The sequence below is a fragment of the Hippocampus zosterae genome, chromosome 8 (genome assembly GCF_025434085.1).
Source record: "Hippocampus zosterae strain Florida chromosome 8, ASM2543408v3, whole genome shotgun sequence".
In the NCBI taxonomy this organism is placed as follows: domain Eukaryota; kingdom Metazoa; phylum Chordata; class Actinopteri; order Syngnathiformes; family Syngnathidae; genus Hippocampus; species Hippocampus zosterae.
This window is the reverse complement of record NC_067458.1, coordinates 11,939,066-11,954,845: the sequence shown is the minus strand read 5'-3', so window position 1 is coordinate 11,954,845 and position 15,780 is coordinate 11,939,066. Positions and strand designations below refer to the sequence as shown.

At 40.5% G+C, this 15,780-nt stretch overlaps 3 protein-coding genes across 6 annotated transcripts in view; 1 reads left to right on the top strand and 2 right to left on the bottom strand.

The window, feature by feature from the left end:
- Positions 1 to 15,780, bottom strand: part of LOC127606362 (profilin-2-like) — a 437,001-nt gene that overhangs the window by 146,328 nt on the left and 274,893 nt on the right. Inside the window, exon 1 of one of the 3 annotated variants that reach the window (XM_052074662.1) lies at positions 4,959 to 4,971. The exons of the other annotated variants lie outside the window; for them this stretch is intronic. The gene's annotated coding sequence lies outside the window, so the exon portion shown is untranslated. Of the gene's footprint in view, positions 1 to 4,958; positions 4,972 to 15,780 lie in introns of those variants that run through there. 3 annotated transcript variants of the gene reach the window in all.
- The window catches only part of LOC127606306 (arf-GAP with coiled-coil, ANK repeat and PH domain-containing protein 2-like), a 395,843-nt gene that overhangs the window by 230,204 nt on the left and 149,859 nt on the right, over positions 1 to 15,780 (bottom strand). The window lies entirely within an intron of this gene.
- hykk.2 (hydroxylysine kinase, tandem duplicate 2) lies at positions 8,477 to 15,750 on the top strand. The gene is made up of 4 exons (XM_052074633.1): positions 8,477 to 8,780; positions 11,487 to 11,629; positions 13,368 to 13,548; positions 13,735 to 15,750. The coding sequence occupies exons 1-4, from the start codon at positions 8,477 to 8,479 to the stop codon at positions 14,175 to 14,177; spliced, it is 1,071 nt and encodes a 356-aa protein (XP_051930593.1). The 3' UTR covers positions 14,178 to 15,750.

The following is a 15,780-nucleotide window of genomic DNA, read 5'->3' as shown; positions in this document are numbered from 1 at the left end:
TAATGTGGGTGACTGTTCAAAGTAGATGCAACATTATGCCCTAACGAGCTCAGAACTGGTTTAAAAATTAAAATAAAACAGTGCTGGCTGGCGGCCAGCTCTGTGGTCTGACGTGCTTGAAAACATTTTCACACTGTGGCAGATATACGCTTAGCACGATTGCTTAGTATAGTCCAAATCTAAAACACTTATTGATGGTACATTGGAGCAGTTCAAAGCATTCTTCTAACTGGAGAGGAATCGTGAGTCTTGGGTGACCTGTTCAGGGGCATCTTACCGCTGAAGGCATGGGATATACTGTACATACCCATGGAATCAAGCCCACATTCTTCAAATCAACCTCTCCAATGTCGATGACATGCTGATACTCATCCTTATGCAACATTTTTCAAGCAATCTCCAAAACACCCAATTAAAATTTTTGATTGTCTTGATGGAATTGCATCTCAAGGGTGACAGTGAAGAGCAGGCGGAGTGAATGAGATCAAATTGCCATCTGCTCCAAGCCGTTCTAACGGGGCTCCAGATTATGTGACCTTATTGTCTCCAATGCGGTATACCCAATACAGAACTTTTTGATGGTGACAAAACAACCACTACTCTATACGTACAATTTGAACATGTTTTTGTAGATTTTTCACTTGTGTGACATTAATCTGCTGATATTATTTTGCACTTAAGGATGCGATCGAGAGTATGACATTTTTCAAATCTGTTTGGGTGTAGTCATTTAAGTTGACCACTGTGCATTATCAAATTGGATACAATTTCATAGGTGTCCCCCTTCATCTTGTTTTTAGGCAATCTTAGCAAATGCATCCAATACAAGAAGAAAATGTCCTTTGTAATTCCCTTTTGTGGATCCCCACTGATTGGGCCACTTTGGGAGCTGCATTCAGGATGTGACTCAACATTTTTATTGCCAATTATAATAATACATTTCATTTGCAATACCCTTTCACAACACTCAAGGACACTTTACAACCAAGAGCAAATAATAAAAACCACAGATAAAATTATAAACAAGGAAGAGAAAGATAAGCCGGCCCTGGATAAGCGGTAGATGATGGATGGATGGATGGATGAATGGAGAAAGATTTAAGATGGATAATCAAGTCTGAATAGGTGGGTTTGGAGCTGGGTTTTCACTCTAATCATGCAGCCTCCTCCATTAATAAGCCAATTTCGTTTCCTGGCCATATACATATATATTTAAGGTTCAAGTGTTCCATGATTGGCAATTTAATTGTACCTTAGGACACATCTCTCCAGGAAATTATAAATTTTTGCAAAGTATTTTTTAATCATGTTTATTATATTGTTGTTCTGGCGGCCTAGTGGTTAGCGCGTCAACCTCACAGTGCAGTGTACCATGTTCAATTCCAGCTCCAGCTCCCTGTGTGGAGTTTGGATGTTCTCCCCAGGCTTGCGTAGGTTTTCTCCGGGTACTCCGGTTTCCTCCTACATTCCAAAAACATGGCAAGCGGATTGAACACTCTAAATTGTCCCTAGGTGCGAGTGCGAGTGTTTTTTAATCTTTGTGTGCGCTGCGATTGGCTGGCAACCGGTTTAGGGAGTCCCCCACCGATTGCCCGAAGACGGCTGGGATTGGCTCCAGCACACCCCGCGACACTTGTGAGGATAAGCGGATCGGAAAATGGATGGGTGGATGGATATTATTGTTCTGTGCCATGCATTGGTTTACAACGAAACAACAACAACTCCACTGTGCTTGGCTCAAGGGCAGCAGTGATTCTAATGATGTTTGATGCTCCTTTATTATGACGCAAACCAGTGGCATTTACATTATCGTGAAGCTACATGAGACTAATCTGTAATTTCATTGCCAGCAGCACGTGGTCCTTTAGCTATGCGGCTAAGAACCTCCAAAGGAGCACCAAGAAGAAAGCAGTGCACCTTTCAGATGTTCTGCGTTAAGGGCGAAGCAATGTGGTCGGTGGAATTATAGTGGCCATTAGAGCCTCTACGAGATGAAAGTCGCATTGATAATGTCATCATGAATTGTGATGGACTGAGTTTGAAGAAATTATTAGAAAATAAAATCTTGTAGGCATCATGTGGCATGTTTGAGGGGATCTCTTTATTTTAATTTTTACAATATGTTTTTTTTGCAAGCTCATGAGGCAAAACATGCAAACACTTCTCTCCTGATTTTATGTTTTCTGGTAAAGTATAATTTAATATTTTGAATTGATCCTATAATTTCAATCCTCAAAGGGAAATGTCTTTTTATTTGTAATATATTCACTGGCAATCACTCCTCACCTGTTTTTATCGAGAAAACACATTGAACGGGGACAACCATTATTCACCAGTGTTTATGGAGCGTAATCATGCAGTGTTGCTGCTGAGAAGATGGAATTAGCATGCCACATTTTGCAAAACGGTGAGAGTTAGATATATTTCATGTTTTCCTAATTTGACTGAAGCCACCTGTTGCTACAAGTGCCACGGATATTGTTTTTAATAGTCTGGTTCCTGTCTGTGGGTTTCTCAGCTTTGTGCTAAAAAGTATTTTTCCCATTGCAATATTTTGGGTTTTTTTGGCAAACACAGCATTGCATGTGACTTTGGTGTTATGTCCCACTTCTGTCTGCGTTGCTCCAACTCTACAAAAAAGATTTTTATGATTTGGTTTAGTTTTGCCTGCTTGACCGATTCTGCATGTATATCACATGGATATGCAATCAGTCTTTTGGCAACAGAGTGTGGTGCACAGTCTAATGGAGTAGCTGCTGTCGGAGAAGAAGTGCAGCCAGTCATTTAGAGTTAAGGAAGACGGGCGGCAGAAGCCAATAATAATACTCGACAATTTGTCCGCTACTATGAAGCAGTTTGGGTTTTGGTGGAGTCAGCTCGCTTCAAAGTAAATCTGATCTCAATTCTGTCACGAATGTCTATTCAATGCTTAGGTTGGGAACACCGCATTGACAGTTTGGGGACTGCGAAGTTTGGGAGCAAACAAGACTGATTATTGGCAAAGTTCCTCTGATTGAAAGAGCTACCGTATCCTCTTTTGTAAGTACCGGTAATCACTTTTTACAGGAAACCAAAAAGGTCTTCATTACGGTTACTGCTCCAGCTGCTGTACAGTGACTCATACATCATGCACTGTTAGGTGTCTTAGAATGGAGAGTAGTTGAAGACACTTTTGGTGTGTGAATGCATGTGATGAACACAGAAACACCCTTCATGAGGTGTTGATTTGTCTATTTTTAACTTTAAGTGTGGGTTTGCTAAAATAAACCTTTTATAGCATGTTTGCTAAATTAGTGTGGGATAAGTGTCAATGCAAAGGTCATTGCTGTAGATTTCATCTGGATCCGGGTTAAATTTCCAGATTTCATGTGTCCATTCACTCTGGGGTAGAAACAGCACTGAAGCCAGAGCACCTGAAGCATTCGCCTATATTATCTTTATTATACCGGAATTGTATGTGCATTATTGGAACCGAAGCTTAACAGAGACAAAGATTTTATAAGTAACATGCTTTGGTTGCATATTTTACTTTTTGCTTCCTGTCACCCTGACAATTTTAAAATGTAAATAGATAGGATTAGTGTATGGAATAGCTCTACATGTATAATTGATGCTTTTGATATTTCCTTATGCCGAGTTTCCACTCTAATTTTTGGGGGATTATCTCTTCCCCAGAAAAATTATTGTAGAGCACCTGGTATTGCTTGAATACAAATTCAGACCTTCGCGGAAATTTTGGTGTGTCTGGCAGGCAAATATAAATTATAATTGCTGAAACACTACATTACTCCTTATGACAGACCAACGTAATTAAAATCTGGAGGCGGAGCGGTGGACGAGGCTCAAAGCGAGGAACCTCGAAAAAGTCAAAGTTATGTCGTACAATGCGATAAATACAGTATAGAATAAACACCTCAAAGGTAATCCTCCCTCAGTTTAATATTTCTAGACTTTAGCTCAGTGAGCATCAAAGGAGACAGTGGTGGGGAAGCTTTCTTAAGTCAATGGACATTACAGTCCTCTGAGGTCCAGATTGATGATACTTTTTCAAATAAGATAAGATATCCTTTATTTGTCCCACACTGCGGAAATTTACAGTCTACAGCAGCAAAATTGGGAGATAGAAAGAAGAAAAAACAAAGTGTTTGCGTGCACAAAAATAAATGTATCAGAAGAGGGCTACACACAGTTCATGATACGATGTTAAATTATACATTATGAGGATTTGTGGATGAAATTATTTTTCACTTTGGCATTGCGTGGATTTTTTAAAATTGATTGGCTTATTTATTTTATTTTATTTGGAGGGAGGGGGGGTGTTTAACCCTTTCATGCACCCTGTAACCTGATAACACGAGAAGCTGTCCATTGTAGTAACCGCTGTCCCTGAAAGTGTTAATTTCATACAATCATAGAAGAGGACTAATGTTGAAAACCGGAAAAATGTGAAGATAAACATTGCAAATGTAACATTGCGACGTGAAAGCAGCGCATACTGTTCAGTATTCCGTATCTTTTACCAAATAATAGTCACTAACTTCCGGTGACACTTTTACACATGTAGAATTTTACTGACAACAAATTAACAGCTGGCCGAGAACTAAAACAAATGCCTGACCCATAGGGATCATCATCATGTGGTTACTTCACCTGGACACTCATGCTAACCAAAGTGTCTTAATTCTTAATGAGTCTTGGTAAATTGAATGTCTTAAATGTCATCCTAAGTGCCTTACCTTGTCTTGAGTTTGTTGGCTTGAATGGAGTGTGAGCGCTGCTTTCTGGTCTGTTGCTTCTGAAGCTGATCTGTAGCTCTCTCTCCCCAAGCCTCACGTCACCATCGCCACATGCCACCCTTTGTTGTCAACCTCCACCCTCTATGAATATACGCACACGCCACTCAGGCATTCAAATTGATATCGGTGTCCAGCGTAACTACATAATGACTGTAATACTAACTGTGTGTGTCTGACACTTGCATGGCAACCGTGCAATTGCTTACAGTTGATCATTCACGATTGTGGGATTAGGATTCTTGGATATTAGCATATAAAGTGATGCTGCCTTTGAAAAATGACGTCTTTTCCTGCAAGGAATGTAATCAGGACTCCCCCATTCTGGCAGTCATATTCCAATAAGAGCACATGTACCTGTATTTGTCTTCCTGATCCTATGAAGCCTACCTAGTTTAAGTCATCTTGGAACTTTTGTGTGCTGTTGCATTCGTATGCAAATGTCTGCGTTTCCATCCTCCCACAACCTCAGGGGGGGAAAAAAACAAAAAGCATTAATTACGTGTTAAATGTGGCCGCGGAGAATTGCGGGGCATTATCTTTGATCAGATTAAGATGGGCAGCTGGAAAATACACACTGCCTGCTGCGGACATTGCCTGCAAAGCAAAGATTGGAGCAATCTGACAACAATTGACTTTGATTGATAATCAGCAGGTGCTTTCTGGGGTAACTTGCTCACTCTTGATTGTTAGAGGCTAAGATGTTGAGTTCCAAACGATTTTACAGATCATGTTTTGAAATTATCAAGTGAGAGTAATGTAAGAGTGAAGTACAGTAATATATACCATCATGAGGCCATGAAACTCAGCCCTCACTCTTTTTTCCTTTGACACCAAGCAGTGTAAATTCATATCAACGCACCTGTGTCATAATCCTTTTTGTTCTGTTTTGGAAGTGAGTCACGTGTGGACCATCATCGGTCCCTAATCTGCCTTCAATAATCCTAATGACTGGTCTATGGAAAGCAATTATGCCGCTGAAAGTTTCCATGGCAGCAAGATGGTGAAGTCATACTTCTGTTTCGATGTATCAAAATGAAATTTGAATTTCTTTGGAACAATGATGATGGATGCCCGAGATGCAAACAGTCACTTGTTATTATGGGACGAATGTTCTGGCCTTGTGGTCACCTAAGTGTGGGCCGATATTTCAGGAATTTGTCGGTGCAGGACGGTCCCCGGAAAAATGCCCCTCCACCTCCACCTATAGACGGTGCGGACCAGTGCACAGTACGTGTTCTGCGTTTGTCCCAAATGTAGATAATGTACATGACTGTTTGCGTAAGTGGTTGTGTGAGAATAGAAACAGTATTTTTAGACCCAAAGGTTGTTAATTAACCCCGTGATTCATAGCTTTTCCACTAGTGTGTCGACACTGGGTGACATTCAATTGCTTTTGACACTCGGCTCATTATTCACAGCCTAAGATAGACGTTTCCATTTGGATCCTGCATGACCAAGACAACACTCAACAGTTCCACACTAACAAATAATCTCAACCATCATTTATCAGGCAACATTTTGGTGTCCAATGAACTTCAAGGCCTTTTTAAACTTGTAAATGTAAAATCCACTGTTGTGAGCAAAGGTAAGTTGGAGAGTTTGTAGAACATGTTTGTTAATTTTTGAAACAGACGTTCCAACTCATATCCCTAGCAGCCATGCAACATGATCCTTTGAGCTGGAAAATATTCATGCAAACTGAGCCAAGATTGTTTTCAATGACATCTGTTTCACAGGTGCCATGTTAGATGCAAACTGCCGCAGTTATGAGGAGATGAGGGTAACAACTGGAAATGTCACAGCATTAAAGCTAAAAGGAGAGCAGATGGAGGCTCAAGACAATTTATTTTAGTGTGCTAAGTAGATGTAGCCCCTTTTCTCCCCGTTTCAATTTGCAACCATTTGTGTTATTTTCTAATGTTGTCTTCCAATCCTGAGCGAGATCAATGAAACGACCAAGCATGTTTTTCCTTTTTTTTTCTAAAACTCTGCAAGAATGAGGGGTGGAAAAGGTTTTTGAAAATGCAGGCACCGCTCATTTACTCACAAGGTCAAGCAGTTTACAGTGACGCAAATGCGAGTCAAGATGGCCGTACTCATAGATGCGGGGGATAAGCGGCCCCCTTCTGTGCTGTTTTAGTAGTCACCTGTTCACTATCAAACAAAAAGTATTCTAAACACATGACTGAATCCAGGAAAAAATAATCTTGTCTCAAGAATGCAGTCTTACTTTAAATTGATTAGAGCTATAACATATTCGATCTTTGAGTATCATTTCAGTATCTCAAGGCCGGGCCGATTGTCCTCTTTTATGGAAATCAAAATATGGTCACACTGGTTTAGTTGTACACGGTGATGAGATATTTGCAAGAAGCCATGATTTATTCTGTTGTTTGGATATTAACAAGTGTATACACTGGTTAATTTGTACCTTTTATCACCCAATGGAAGAGCATTGAATTTCTCTGCCCGTGTCTATTAAAAATAACCAGACACTAAAAACAATAATCAATCAACTGTGATGGACTTGCGACCCGTTCAAGGTGTTAACTGCCTGTCCCCCAAAGTCAGCTAGGCTCCAGTTGGCATGCCTGTGACGCTCGTGACGTTAACCAGAATGGATGGAGGCATAATTGATAAAAACGCAGTGAATATACTGCCTGAATTCTTTCACTTTTAACCCAACTAAAGAAAGCAGAATTGATTTCCTCAAGACTCAACATATACTGATCAAACAACAACAAGTGACCAGAAAACCGAGATATAAAACGAAGCGTAGAATAGAAAAATAGAAAAAGCGTAGTAAACCGTTCCACCCCCGGCATGCATTTGGGAGCCTATCTAGAATCTAGATTCTAGATAGATAGACATCTAGAAAAATCAGGAACACAGTCGTTTTATTTTGAAAAGTCCTCCCGGATGAAATCATCCCGTTATTTTTTTCCCCTTACACGTTCAGAGCGGTACAGTCGTTTTATTTTGAAAAGTCCTCCCGGATGAAATCATCCCGTTATTTTTTTCCCCTTACACGTTCAGAGCGGTAGAGTGGTCAACTGATCAATGCGAAAGAAATACTAGGACGACACGTCACGACGCATTACGAGGTAAGTAGATAAATTGTATTACACACTCTAGTCACGGTTTGCTTCTGACGTTTGCCGTTATCCTTGTCGTGGGTGTTCCGTTAGCAGAAGGGAAATTCTCTTGGAAAGAGAAATACATTCTCGTTCTTTGGCAGTTTTTTTTAAGGAAAGAGATCAATGGAAAGTCGAAACAGCACCACGTGACAATGCACTTGCGTACCGGCTTTTAATACAGTTTGACAAGTGAACACTTGTTATTCTCGCGGCTTCTGGGATTGTGTGTTTTGTAGTTGCTGTTTCAAAGTCACCGAACTAATCACGTGACTTTTACACTAAAACTGCTTGCAACTACATGACAAACACTTCAGTCGAGTCTTCCATGTCCATTGTCCATTGGTGTGAATGTGAGTGTGGATGATTGTTTATCCAGTATATGATTGACTGCCAACCAGTTCAGGATGCACCCTGCCTCTCGCCCAAATTTAGTTCTCGTCACTTGTGACCCGATAAGCACAACCAGTTTTGGAACTGAATGCATAAACCATGGCACTGCTTTATTGTATATAACTGAAAAAAGCTTGTGTTGTGTACAGGAACATGTCAGCGAACCATGACAAGCCCAACATCAGTCACTCTCAGGCAGTAGACATTGTAAAGAAATACTACAACCTGACAACCTCTCAACTCCACTGTCTGCCCAGCTACGATGACCAGAACTTCTGTATTGCGACTGTCGAAGGTGGCAAGTATGTGCTGAAGATTATGAACTCAGTGCACACAAAGAACCCAACTGTGATAGAACTACAGACATATGCAATGAACTTTCTGCACGAAAATGGACTTCCTACGCAAACAACCCGGAAAACAACCATGGGACAAGACATGTTTCTCGAAGGCATTGGTAGGATACACTATTAACTGACTGAGAGAGACATAGAGAGACTGAAAAAAATGGGTCATCTAAATTTAGATGCATTTTTTTAAAAAGAAAATGTACGGTACATATATTCTACTTAAAAAATGTATCTGGATCCAGATGATTTGACAAACCCATTTCCAATGAATTTGGGGCGTTGTGTTTAACATAAATAAAAACAGAATACAATGAATTGCAAATCATGTTCAACCTATATGTTATATATATATATTGAATACACCACAAAGACAATACAGTCATACCTCAGTTTTCGACCATAATCCCTTGCAGAAGGCTGTTCGAAAACCGAAACCACACTCTCTCAAAAAAAAAAATCACGTCTGCTCACAATGGTACGCTACACGTTGTAGTGTCACTTCCTCGTCTACCCGAGGAAACGTCACTTCTTCATGTAAGGAAAGCAAGAGGTGTCAAGTGGCACATTCAAGTACGCTCAGTTTGGTCGAGAACCGATTTTCGGTCGTAATCCGAAGCATACAAAACTCGAAATTTTTGGTCGAAAATCAATTTGGTCGAGAGCAGTGACGTTCGAAAACCGAGGTTTGACTGTATATGTAATGTTCAAAGTGATCAACTTAACTTTGTTTTTAGCAAAAAAAACGATTAACTCTATGGCTGCATCACATTCCAAAAAAGCTGGGACAGGTGGTAAAAAAGACAGAAAGTGGGAGGAATGATCATCAAACACCTGTTTGGAACATCCCACAGGTTTGGGAACCTAACTGTTAAATATAAAGCTCAGATAACCCACCCTCTGCTCTGCAGGACATATATGTCCAGTTCGTTATTTAACAGGCCAACAACATTTTAGATAATCCTTCCCACGTGCTACACTCCCAATTCAAGCTCCTAAATTCAGGAAGGAGTTGTCGGACTCCTCTGCAAACTGAATCCCCATAGACAAACTCATTCATACCGCAGGCTATTAGCTTAATTAATAAACAATTAGAGGGAGGCAGACAAACAAGCAGGAGAACATGAAGGCAGCATGAGGTGCCTGTAACACATTGTCCTATGTATGTGGAGTATATGTTGTCCTGGACTGTATGTATTGTCCTAATGTATGTAGCAGCATGGGGGGTTGTCCTCTGAGACGGATCTCCTACGGGAGACTATATAAAAGTCAAATTCAAATTCAGAATTTGGAAAAATTACTGCATGTCAACAGCAAGGCCGAAAATCAACATTGAATGCCCGTAACCTTCGATCCCTCAGGCGGCACTGCATCAAAAACCAACATCACTGTGTCAATCACAAAGTGTGTCATCACTACATAGGTTCAGAGACACTTCAGAAAACCAATGTCAGTAAATACATTTTGGCACTACTTCTGTGAGTGCAATTTAAAACTCTGCTATGCAAACCAAAGCCATTTATCAACAACACCCAGAACTGCTTATTTGGGCCCAATCTTATTTAAAACTGGAAATATGATCAAACAAGTCCAGATTTCCAATTGTTTTCGGAAATGGTTTCTCCCTTGGCCAAAGAGGAAAACCACCATCTGGACGGTTATTGACGCCAAGTTAAAAAGCCAGCATCTGTGATGGTCTACGTTAGTGCCCTTGATATGGCTGACACACAAGACACATCTGTGAAGGCACCATTAATGCTGAAAGGTACATACTGTACATACAGGTTGTGGGCAAACATATAGTGCCATCCAAAGTTTCAACAATTAGTGTCCTCAGTTCCCAAACATTTATTGAATGTTGTTAAAAGAAAAGTTAAGGCAACAAAGTGGTAACTATGTCCCAGCGATAGAGTCTATCCGGTGTAACATTAAATATCTTGTCTTTGTAGTGTATTCAATTAAATATAGGTTGAACATGATTAGAAAATTATTGTATTCTGTTTTTATGTTCAACACGACGTCCTAACTTCACTGGAATCGGGTTTGTATTTCATACGAAATAAAATTGAGTACATTTAACACTGCCATTTTTTTCAGTGCAGATGGATGAATGTGTTGCTATGATAAGGTGGATATAAAACCTCTACAGGCCAGTTTATGTTTTACTGACTTGCTGATATTCAGCTCTCACTCTGGTTGCATTACATCACACCTGCAGAACACAAGGTGTGTTATGCAGATGTATTTTTTATTACAGTATAAGTTGTTTCTCTAGTTTCTCTGGATTAGTTGGTAGCTAGATCAACAGAAATTAAATGGTTGCCACAGTAATATTTCCCTGTAAACAGTTGTACACTGAAAAAAGAGTACCAGTACTCTACTTGATTTTTGGTTGAACATGATTAAAATGGATTAAATCAACAAGTATCAACATTTTTGTTGTTGTTGAGGTTTTCCCCATTTTAATCATGCACGCCCAATGTACATGCTTGAATGAAGTAAATCCAAAGGATGTTTTTTTTCAGTGTATTAATACTGTAGTAAAACGAACGATACGAACAAAAGCAAAGAGCAGCATTTGGGAGTGAGGAGGGCAATGATTTGTAATCTAAACATGGAAAAAAAAGATTAAAATGTTGGTAAGCAGCAAATCCAATGTAAATCTCTTTCAGTGATATTTGTAAAAAGTAGGAAACTTGCAAATGACTTCCAAATGTCACATTTATCCATTTATTGTTTCTAAAGATCCCCCACACAATGTTGCTCGAAACAGAAGACAAAAGCCACAGTAAGTGTTTGATTGCTTTATTTGGCAGATTGTGGCTACGGTTTACAGAAGTACCTGGTGCGCCTGTTGACTTATTTGCCAGGAGTCCCTATTTCCGAGGTGCCTTTATCACCACAGCTACTTTATGAAGTAGGCCGGACAGCAGCCAGAATGGACAACGCCCTCAATGAGGTGAACACAATTTTATCGTCGAGCATGTGATCTCCCTTGGTTAGTTTCAGTAGTTGAAATTGTACAAGTTGACATGGGTTGCATCAAAGCAGCAGTTTTTATCAGAAGTCTTTTCTTGATTTTCACTTGTAATTTGAGGATTTTAACCCATTATTATTGAATGGGTTTATAACACGCAGTGTGGACTCCTTAAGAGGAAGACATTTGGATAGGTACATGGATGGATGTTTTGCGATGTTTTTGAGGTGTGTACTGCAATGCTATAAAAACTTTACAGTCCAGTTAATGGTCTACTCGCCTTGTTGATCATCAGCTCTCACCTTCTGGTTGCACGTATTGCGTCACACCATGCCTGCAAAACACACCTTCAGAGGTATTTGTTATTTCAGTATAAGCACAGGATAAGCTACTTCCCTAGCTATTCCAATGAAGTTGGGACGATGTGTTTAACACATATAAAATACAATGATTTGCAAATCATGTTCAACCGACATTTAATTGAATGTTTTAGTTTAAATTTTAGTAAATTTTAGTAGTTTCATTGAAGTAACCGTTAATTTACGTTTTTCGGAGGCGGTCATGAATCCAGTGCGCCTTTTACTGCGGAAAATAAGGTAATCACGAACTTGGAATTTTATGACCGCAACATGTAAAGAGCAAGAAGGCGGTCTTCAATTGGCTGCTCCTCAGCGGCCAGCTTTACATCATCTGCAGTACCTTTTAAATGTACTTCACATGCGTCCATCTCCCGCAGTCTACATGCCATGTAGACCGTGATGCCTCTGTCTGCTGAATTTGAAGGGAATGAGTGGAGCCACTTCCATTGGATGGCAAGCAAGTTGGCTGCTTTCTTTCCCACAACGGCGCAAATGCCCGTTGCACTTGCTCCAGTCGCGGAAAATGGCAAAAGAAAGAAAACTCCACTCATGAGTACAGTTAAGACTGCATTCTGCGCTAGACTTGCACTGGACATTACAATCGGGCCCTGAAAGTATAAATGTACTGTCACTAACATGCCAGCGTTTCATGCGATTGAAAAGGGCTGCGCCATTTGACCCTCTCAGTGACAGCGGTAACTACAGTGGACAGCTCATCATGTTATCATCATACAGTGTATCAACATTGGTTGCGTTATAGGGTTAAGTATAAATTAACAGCGAGTAAAATAGTTGTAGGCGGCCTGGTAGTCCAGTGGTTAGCACGTCGACTTTACAGTGCAGAGGTACCAGGTTCAATTCCAGCTCCGGTCTCCCTGTGTGGAGTTTGCATGTTCTCCCCGGGCCTGCGTGGGTTTTCTCCGAGTACTCCGGCTTCCTCCAACATTCCAAAAACATGCATGGCAGGCTGATTGGTCACTCTAAATTGTCCCTAGGTGTGAGTGTGTGTGCGGATGGTAGTTCGTCTCTGTGTGCCCTGCGATTGGCTGGCAACTGATTCAGGGTGTCCCCCGCCTACTGCCCTAAGACAGCTGGGATAGGCTCCAGCACCCCCTGCGATCCTAGTGAGGATTAAGCGGTTCGTAAAATTGATGGATGGATAAAATAGTTGTGTTTTATAAATAAGTGTTAGGAGTGCTTTTATGAACAGGATTATCTGTGTGTGTTTGTTTTGTGTTTTACAACTAAGTTCGAAGCTCTTTGGAAGGAATCTTTGGCAATACACCCTCAGCTCTCTTGATAGCTTTGGCCATCATATTTTGTATTTCCAAACATCCTATTTCTATCGTTTTTGTCCCCAGATGGAACATCCTCAACTTAGTGTGCTGCAGAGGGAAGGATTCATATGGAGTTTGTCAAATATTCCCCTTCTGGAGAACTACATGAAAGTGCTCGAGGGACAACCTCTCCTGGGGGTTGTCATGTCTGTCTTCCATCAGTACAAAACTGCCGTGGCCCCCAAATCCACCAGTTTTCGCACCTGTAAGCGTTGTTCTGTCTGGTGAACATGTTAATGAACGATGAGCAAAGACTGGATACAGCCTTGAATAGATAAATGAATGAAAGTCTTTTATATGGTTATTACCGGTAACCCTTTCATGCACCAATCATAACAACCTGCAACCTGATAACTTGAAAAGCTTGTGGGTTTTTTTTTCCTTTCCTCAGGCCTCATTCATGGAGACTTCAATGATCTCAATTTGCTGGTGCAAGATGATGAAAGCAACGGCTACAAGATTTCTGGGATCATCGACTTTGGGGACTTGAACTTTGGTTGCTATGTCTATGAGCTCGCCATCACCATCACATATATGATGCTGGAACACCCCAACCCCATTGAAGTGGGTGGACATATCCTAGCCGGCTGGGAAAGTGTTTTTCCCCTCAACGCGGCGGAGAGAGACTGTCTCTTTTGGTTGGTGCTGTCACGCCTGTGCCAGTCAATAGTGATGGCTCATCATTCGGTGACTTTGCAACCTGAAAATGAAGAGTATCTGATGATTACATCCAAGAAAGGCATTCCAATTTTACACATGCTCTTTGAGATGGGAAAGGAGCAAGTGGAGAAAGTGTGGTTCCAAAGTGCTGCTCGGTTCAAAGATAGAACATGAGCGAGGCAAGACATTCTTATATTGATTCAAAACAATATGTTGATGAAAATAGTTAGAAAGAATCCATTGCACAATGTCATCCTCTTGAACATAGATTTTTATTTTCAAAGCATTATTTAGCCATAAACTGTAGCATTCTTGTGCTTTCATTCATCAACTTTATAGACAAGGGGAAGTCTGATCCGATTGTTTTTCATATCCGGTGGGGGAAAAAATGAGACAAAGCTCATAAAAGGTTTGGAGAAAGTGACAAAAAGGTGTGATTTGTTAAAGCCTCACTGCAAATTGATATTGCCTCTTGAAATGGGGTGTAGTTTAAAAAAAAAAGAATTTGCCCACACAATGCAAAACACAAATGATATGTGCTCTGTTGTTGCTTTGGAAACTATATTTCTCATGTCTATCATTTATGTGTTCCTCAAGCCCGGTCCTTGGCCTCGGAGTCAAGTCCTTGGCCTTGGCCTTGGGTTGCCGGTCCTCGGATACAATGAGGGATTAGTGCCCCTAATCCTTCGTCCACAGTTTGGTGTTTTTTGTTATTGTAAAGCAGGGGTGCCCATTAGGTAGATCCTGATCTACCGGTAGATCTAAGACAGGTCCCAAGTAGATCCGAGGAGTGTCGAGGAGAAAACAAAAAACAAAAACAAAAACATTTGTGTCTCTTTGTACATGTTAGTAATATATATTTTTGGTGTTAATGTACGTTGTACCCTAATCATCCTATCAGTCTCATTTTCACAAAAAAAATAAAAATAAAAAATAAAATAAAGCAGGTAAATCTTGAATTTACGGTGGCGGGTGATTACGTCACCGGAAGTTGTTTGCTCTCAGCAGTCTGCAATTGCAGCTGGTGATCAGAACTGTTGCACTTTCTCTTTTATCGTCATTATTCTCATTCAGAGTTTGCTTCGTGTACAATTCACCGAGGGCATTGGCAAAGAATAGGAATCTAGGAGGGCCCAGGGAAGCACTTCAAAACTGTACGTGTGAGCTACGATAGTTAACAGGCTGCAAAAGTGCATCGCATGCCTCAGTTTCAGGCTGTTTCTCATCATGGCATGCATGTGTGCGTGTGTGTGCGCGTGCATGCCGGTCAGGGTAGATCCCGGCAGGTTTGTTGATCGAAAAGTAGATCTTCGGTCCAAAAAGTTTGGGCACCCCTGTTGTAAAGTGTGCTGGGTGTCTTGAAAGGCGCTTATAAATAAAATGTATAATTATTATTATTATATTTTTCAATACCAATTACTTGTTTAAATTTTGTACAATCAATTGGATCAGTGGCAATGCATATATGTGAATGATAAAAGTAAATTGCACATTTGTTGAAGGAAATGTTAAGTGCTTCATGAAATGTTTTGTAAAAGATACATTCATTAAATTTCAACATTTTCCTAATGTTCTTGTGCTTCTTTATACCAAAACAAAGGAAAGACGTATTGTTTTGGTTGTTTATAGCAAAGTATGGTATCATTTTAATGGTCCGGCCCACTTGACATCTACCGAGGCCGTATGTGGCCCACCGTGTGAAATGAGTTTGACACCAGTGATGTATAATAAGGCGTTTTTAGCCGAACCCCCCCCCGACCATGTATAGTAAGGCGTT